Source organism: Epinephelus moara, chromosome 24, assembly GCF_006386435.1.
Source record: "Epinephelus moara isolate mb chromosome 24, YSFRI_EMoa_1.0, whole genome shotgun sequence".
NCBI classification, from domain to species: Eukaryota; Metazoa; Chordata; class Actinopteri; order Perciformes; family Serranidae; genus Epinephelus; species Epinephelus moara.
Genome location: NC_065529.1, coordinates 10,811,740 through 10,819,518, shown reverse-complemented (window position 1 = coordinate 10,819,518; position 7,779 = coordinate 10,811,740). Strand labels below are relative to the sequence as shown.

At 40.8% G+C, this 7,779-nt stretch overlaps 1 protein-coding gene across 1 annotated transcript in view; it reads left to right on the top strand.

Annotated features, from left to right (window-relative positions):
• Window positions 1-4,945, top strand: part of arfrp1 (ADP-ribosylation factor related protein 1) — a 14,191-nt gene extending 9,246 nt beyond the window's left edge. Inside the window, exon 7 of the mRNA XM_050038214.1 lies at window positions 1,294-4,945. Coding sequence (XP_049894171.1) covers window positions 1,294-1,381 — 88 coding nt within the window. The 3' untranslated portion in view covers window positions 1,382-4,945. The remainder of the gene's footprint in view (window positions 1-1,293) is intronic.
• Window positions 4,946-7,779: the final 2,834 nt, after the last annotated feature.

Sequence of the window (7,779 nt, the reverse complement as noted above, 5' to 3'; positions counted from 1 at the left end):
TTGAAACATGTTGCAGGCATCAAATTCCAAATGAGCTAATATTTGCAAAAAATTACAAAGTTTACCTTTTCGAACATTAAGTAACTTGTCTTTGCAGTGTATTCAATTGAATATAGGTTGAAAAGGATTTGCAAATCATTGTATTCTGTTTTTATTTACGGTTTACACAACGTGCCAACTTCACTGGTTTTGGGTTTTGTATCTCAGGAACGCCTCAAGGGAATTTCCTTAAATTTGGCACAAATATCCATTTGGACTCAACGATGAACTGATTCGTTTTTGATGGTCAAAGGTCAAAGCCACCGTGACCTTGTCTGTCTCATTCTCGTGAATGTGATATCTCAAGAACGCCTTGAGGGCTTTTTTCTAATTTGGCACTAATGTCCACTTGAACTGAAGAATAAACTGATTCGAATTTTGTGATCAAAAGTCAAAGGTCAATGTCACTGTGACCTCACAAAATATGATTTTGGACATAACTTAATAATTCATATGTTAATTATTGCAAAATTTCACTTGGATGTCTAATAGGATAAAATGATGAAGTGATGACATTTTATACCCTAAAGGTTATAGGTCAGCTTCACTGTTGCATCATGATGTTTTGCACAAACACTTTTCTGGCTGTTATTCAACACCACAACTCAAAAACAGAAGAGGAGACATTTGGTGGTAATTTTAGTTTGTTCTGTCTCTGTACAGCACTGATGTTGAGTTGTAGAGCTCCAGGTGCCTACAGATGGTGACAATAAGTTTGTCCTCCATTTCTGATTCTCAGAGACATCAGGAGAATCTTGGCGCTGATAGGCTTTTGCAGCAAAGCGTTAGGCTACTTTCTTGTTCAAAGTGAAAGGCCATGCCAAAGATTCTGCTTGTATTTGGTCTGAACACACCTTAAGACAGTGTAATGGACACATTTCCTTACTTGAAGCTGATGGAGAGTGTTTCTCCTCAGACTTCTTTCAGCAGCTAGAGCTAAATATGAGCTTGTTTGGAGGCTTATGTGTCTCAGAATTTGACAGATATTTGTCTTTCTTCATATCAGTAGCTGAGATGACTGATTTACGAACAGTCCTCACAGCTCATTGTTCTTTATCAGCTGCACCTTTTCAGTTTTGTCACCGCCAGCGTCACACACACCACCACAGCTTTTTTTTCTTTCACCTGCACATACCACTGAGGCCTTACTGTTAAACCTGCTCTGCCTGCTTAATCTAAGCGGTGTTACCTATTTATCTACTTAGTCAGAGGAAAGTAAGAATGCTACTAAATGACTTTGTTGTTTTGATACAGGGATGGAGTGAACGAAGGCATTGAGTGGATGGTAAAGTGTGTGGTCAGAAACATTCACCGGCCACCCAGACAGAAGGACATCACGTAAGAAGTCACCAGAACTCCCTACACTGATTTTGGACTGTGAGTTTCTCCTTGAGGACATTCCATGTAAACCCTGGAGTTGGTAACTCTCCTCTCTCCTCGTGTTTGCTGTCACTTTCAACGGTTTGGATTTCTGCTTTTAGGAGTTCATTTCAGACAGAGTGTGACACTATTTTTATCACCAAGCATAATTTCAGATATGCTTTGAATGGACAGCATGTCTGTTTCACTTATTAGACTTTTGGAAGCGATGTTACGATTTCTTCTCCTTCATGTGTGTGGAGCAGTCCTGGTGTGTGGTGCTGGCTGGCATTGCTGTGACTGTGTCTGCATGGAGCTTCACTGACTGCCACCCTGCACTGTGATCACAGGGGCATAGAGGCATCACTTTGATACAGCAGTTCTCACAGGGAATGTACTAAACTCTAACAGGGTGGTTCTCTGTTTGTTCACAGTATCAGAGAAAGGAAACAAAACAATGTTTAGCTCACATTTTTAAAGTCCTCCTGAAATGTGAATTCTTTCTTTTTGTGTATTGAAATATCAGTCAACAGTAATACTACAACTATGGTGCAGTGTACATCTTTTCAAGAGGACAGAACCTATTTAAAAAGTATTTGTGGAAACAGCATCTACACTTCACGCCGATGGGGGGGCGGATTCCTTGACAGTGGTTGAATGACAGCAGAGAGCGGGTGTTGCTAGGAGACAGCTTCCATGGTGCTCCACTTCATACTTTCTACAAGAATTAAAGGTAGAGTCAGTCATTCTAATCCAATACAGTTTTTTATCAAATTTAGTGAATATCTCCTCACAGTCGATTAGCTGTCTGCTCTTTGTGTGCGCTGAAAAAAATCCAGTGTTCATACACGGCCCTGGCTCTGTAAATGGGAAACAAACAAAGTGGCTTGGACTAAGCTACACAACACTATGCCAGCTATTATCCCTTTTTCAAGTAACATAAATAACAAAAGACATATCACTGGAGCACTGACAGGAGGGGTTTGTTCTGCTGTTGAGTTTAAATATCTGTGATCTTCTTCCAGAAGCACAGACTCCACCTTTAATACAATGCATTTTTTCCCCTTTTTCAACAAGTCCAAATAGTGATAGCTCGTTTGTCTGTCCCTTTACATCATGCAACGTTTGGGAGGACCAAGCAGCAGCCTCAGGGGCGATAAATGAAGCCAAATGCGGAAGTGCCAAAAACTGCAGTTCCTCTAGTGGCCACTTGAGGCTGGCTCCAAAACAAAGTTAATCCCCATAGACCCCCATGTTATTAAAAAGCCCAACATTATAGCAGACATAAACATGTTTACAGTCTGGTACAAAAAATTGTTTTAGTCTCCGTAGTTAAAATTTTAAAAGGATACACAAAATGTTGAGTTTGAAATGACTGTGTGATGCATCAAATTAACAGGACAAATGGGAACGGATTAAAAATGATAAAAATAGAAAAATACAGAGGGAGAAATAAAGGCCTGTGTGTAATGTAGTCTGGTTCAAATGAAGCTGGTACCCTCTGCAGTTGGGGTAAGTAAAATCCCCGCCACTATTTGTGAATTTTATTCCTTGATATCCTTCTCCATTATGAAAAAGTAACATTCTTTGCTAGCCTGATCCAAATGGGAGTTCTCAACAAGTTGCTAAAGTGCCGCTGTTTCATGCCATTATTTGTCCCTTTTTACTCTGTCATGATAACAACCAAGAGGAAATATTAAAACGTCTGGGGTGTAGTTGTTGCCACACATTTCGCCCCGGCAGCAGACTGCTCTGTGTTCCTATTGGTTAAAGTGACGGCTGTGACAAGAAAAGTTGTGGAAGACAAAAAGAAAATCAAACATGCTAGACTTTCTGTCAGGACATCGTGAGGTGTGTGTGAGTGACACCAGTTGCCGTCTTTTATGACACACTACACGAGATAAAACGATGGATTATTGCGCACAACACTCATTGTCGTTCACAAACCGAACCGACGCTGTACACCGGCCACGTTGGGCTAGAAATGGCTATATATTGTGTTGTCTGAACCCCAATGTTACAAAATGTTTGAATGGTGTCCATAATTAATGGCATGATCATGTTGAGTGATAGGCTGTCTGCAGATAGTGTCCTTGGGTTCTCAGTCCGATCCACCCCTCGCTCCTCCACAGCTCCAGCCTCTCCTCCAAATATGGTCACTTCTGACTCCAAAAAAACCAAGATGGCGATGGCTGAAATGTCGAACTAGAGGCTTTAAAACGGCAGTCAACCACACAATGGCTGACGTCATGTTGCTGATGTCCATAATTTTATACAGTCTATGAGGAGGACCCATGTTACTTTTAAGCTTATATTTTACGTGGTAAATGGAGGCTACTTAGCTTCGCTTGCTGGCATTAGCACTGATTTACTCTAGAACTTACTGTAGTTCATGTTATTTCATCGCTTGCTGAGTCATTGTCAAACTTCTGCACCTTCAGTGCTGTGTTTCTTCCTCATTCGACAAAGAAGGGGGATTAGCTATCATTAGCTGTTTCTCTTCCTCATGTGGTCATGGCAAATGGCCAGACTTTCAAAATCACAGACCGTATGGAAAGTATGTCACCACTTTCTCCCGCTGAAGCCAAAATATCTTGGATACAAGTGCTGCCATCTTGCACTGGTGATGCTGTTTTAGGCTGGAGTGTTGGCCTCAATGATTGGGGTTGGGGCTGCCGTATAGATGTCCCGCCCACACACCTGCCCTACCAGATCACAAGTCAATCACAGCTGTCACTCATGATGTCACATATAACCCATTGAAACCAAACTTATCAGAAATCCAACACTTAAACATACATCTGATAAGAACAACCTAAAATGACAGAAACTTTGATATTTTAGTAACTTTTTCGTAAAACATAACTATAAATTCATGATAAACACATGAGAACAAATTCCTTCCTATTTTAAAGAGTTATTGACACTTCTCACAGCTTTTGCTTTAACAAGTTTTCCTGCAGCAGCTGTGTGGAGAGTTCAGATCCAAATAATGTCAGCTAAACCCATTTGGTGACTCCCAACTCTTACTGGAAGAATAACTTGTCTGTTAACGGTATTGTATAGTTATAGGTGGATTTTCTTGCATTAATTTGGTCATGGCACAGGGCAACTCATTGGAGCTCCATACAGAGTGATGCCGCAGCCCAAACAGCACCAGTCTGTACACGTGTGTGAATGGTACATGAAGAGTCACTGGCAACCCAACTGTTGTTTGTGAGGTTTCTTCATGTTCTCCATATACCATTGACTCCTGTAAAGCATTCATAGTTTGATCAACACACAGACATTTGTTTGGATTGACTTTGGAAATGTTGATGTTCATAACTGGCAGAGACACTACAGCTGGGTAACTGGACACAATATCTGTAAAAACAAAATGCACAAAGTTTACTGAACACACTGAGAAATCTTTCTGACCTCTGCTGAGTCACTTTATACCAGCAGTTTCACTTGGGATATATGAAGTGGTAAAATAATCGGTCACATTAATTGTAGATGATGATAATAAATTTCTGATATCAAAGAAACAAAATGTGTCATGTTTCAATTTAACATGTAAAAAATATCCCACTGTTCTCACACTGGGCCTCACAACTTGATCTAGAACTGCATCTGTCAGGCTGTAACAGCTAATTATGTTATTATTGATTAGCAGTCTTTCCTTTTACACTAGTACATGAATTTACCTGCAGCCTGTTGAGTTTGAATGTAAAATGTCATTATATTAGACACAAATATAATCTTGTGTCATCATGCACAACAATTCAGTCTTTGACATTTTGTAATCTAATTTAAAGGGGATCTGTTCTGCTTATTTTCAGGTTCATACTTGTATTTTGGATTCCTACTAGAACATGTTTACATGCTGTGATGGTCAGAAAAACACTATTTTTCTCATACTTTCTGTGCTGGAACACCTGTATTCACATTCTCTGTGAAATGCTCTGTGAAGTGCCTGTCTCTTTAAGCCCCCTCCCAAAGAAGCCCAGTCTGCTCTGATCCAATACTGGGGTCTGATCATTTCTGGGGTTCATCCCATTATCCCTCCTCAACTCCTCTATCCTTGATCACTTGACACTGAAACTGATCAAGATTGGCCATCTTATAGGACGTCCTAATTCATTAAATGCGCACGGAGGAGTCGAGGAGAGAGGAGGCTCTCAGTGGAGAGGGAAGCAAAGATACACAAGTGCAGGCTTCATGGAAGTCTTTTACCGACAGACACACCATATCAGTTATTAGATATCGTTTATTGATTTGACAGTACAGTGCTGCAGCTGATCAGACTGATCTAAAACTGTTAGGAGCAGGGAGGAGGACTTTTAAGAGGCTTAAGAGTTTCTTAATCAGAGGAGAAAATGGTGGAAGCACAAAGAGGTCGGAAAAATACTCCCCCAACACTGAGTGACAGTGAGTAAATGAAATGCCACAGATAAGATTGTGCAGGGATAATATTTTGGGCTAGTAAAAGGGACTGGACGTTTAATTGAAGTTTTACAGTGCTCTACAGTGCCGTAATGGAAACACGTGTTCATTACCACTATGATAGACGTAGGCATTGGCAAGGTAACGTTAGATACACGGAAGAGGAGAGCGAGTGTAACATGCCAAACGCATCCCCGGAGTTTTAAAACTTTCCCGGGGTCACTCAGTACGTTTACATGCATAGTTTAATTCCACTTTTAATCGGAATGAAAGGCCATTCCGATTAAAAGTTGTCATGTAAACGGTCATTCCGATTGAAAATTAAATCCGATTAAAGGGGGTGGTTTATTCCGTTTGTCATTCTGAATGAAAGAATTTTGTGTGCATGTATACACTCATTCCTCTTTATGTTCATTCCGGCCTTTCTGCGCATGCTCGTTTCCTTGCCCTTCTGGCGCGATGACGTATATAGCGCACATAGCAACAGGCTGCATAGCAACGGGCTGAGATAGAGCAGTCGGACTCGTTGCACTCCCCGGTTTCCATTCGCCACAGCACGGTCTTCTACCTCCCTTCTTCGACCTTCTACCTCTCTTCTCCTCCTCAACAGACGAAGCATTAGCAGAACAAGGTTGTTGTCGTACTGCTGCTTCAAGAATATAAGCAAAACACGCCCGAAAAAGGCACTAAGAACGGCGTCATCAAGCATCTTGTTATCTGGAGCGAGGATTACAGTGTTTTCTTCCGGTACACGTAAACACATAACATCTGCCCCGCCCCCTGTCCAATCAGAAACCTTCCCTGCCCCAAACCTTGCGCAGACCCGAATAAAGGCGATTGAACTGATCTCCCGTGTAAACCCTCATTCGGAATGAATATTTCTCATGTAAACTACCTGGAAAAACTTTAATTCCGAATGATTTCATTCAGATTTATTTCATTCCGAATGAGAAGCCATCATGTAACCGTAGCCAGTGATGACTGATGAGTTTATAATGTAAACGCTAACATTAGATAACTATCTAATGTTAGCATGGTGACTGGCAACAAACAAGCAAGATAATACAGAGGCTTAGGCTACAGTAGGCTAACCGATAGCAACTGGATGCTGTGTTGTCATATATAACATTATAGCCTATGTTACATTAGTGGCAAACTAAAAATACCTGTCCAGCAGAAACTCTGCAACCATCTCGTCCTTTTTAGCTCAGGATGAAGCTGCATCAGTCTTGGCCATCGTTTTTAGTTTTGGCTCTTGCAGCATCGAGTTCTCTCTTAGTGTTAGTTTTTTCTGCAATATTCTTTCTTTTGCCAACTGATTTCCTTGTTGGAGCGGCTGGAGGTGGAAGCGGTGGTCCGCATTTGTCTGCCATTGTTACGGAGAAAAGTTTATATCCACGAGCGTCCCTGTTACTAGGCTATTTGTTGTCTCACAGACTCACTCTTCCTGGTTGGGGGGGGATTTACACGAGCGGTTACGTCAGTCGGAGGCCTCCAAGTGGGGAAGACAATCATTGCATTCGGTCCAAATGCAGTGATTGGTTAGAATTTTCTTAGAACCATATGAGAATGGTAGCCTATAATTAGGAGTTTTTATCTCTGGTGGGATTCACTTAAATTTTAGTGTGCCATCAGCTTATTAATAGCATTTTAACCTAAACAAAGAAAATCGTAAAATTTCCAGAAAGGGAAGTGTCGCTTTAAGACATAACAAATAATATAACCACCTCTCATATTTTAACAACAGATATTATTTTTTGTGTTGGTTACAAAACAGCATTTTACTAAAAGAAACACAAAAATATGTTTACTACTTTCAGACTGCAGGTTTTCAGTGTTTTCTCTGCATATCTTACATCATTTTCCATCAGCAGTTCACCATCACATGCTGTAATAAACCCCAAAATATTGCACAGAGGTATAGCTACAGATCTGACCTATCATACTCTTCCT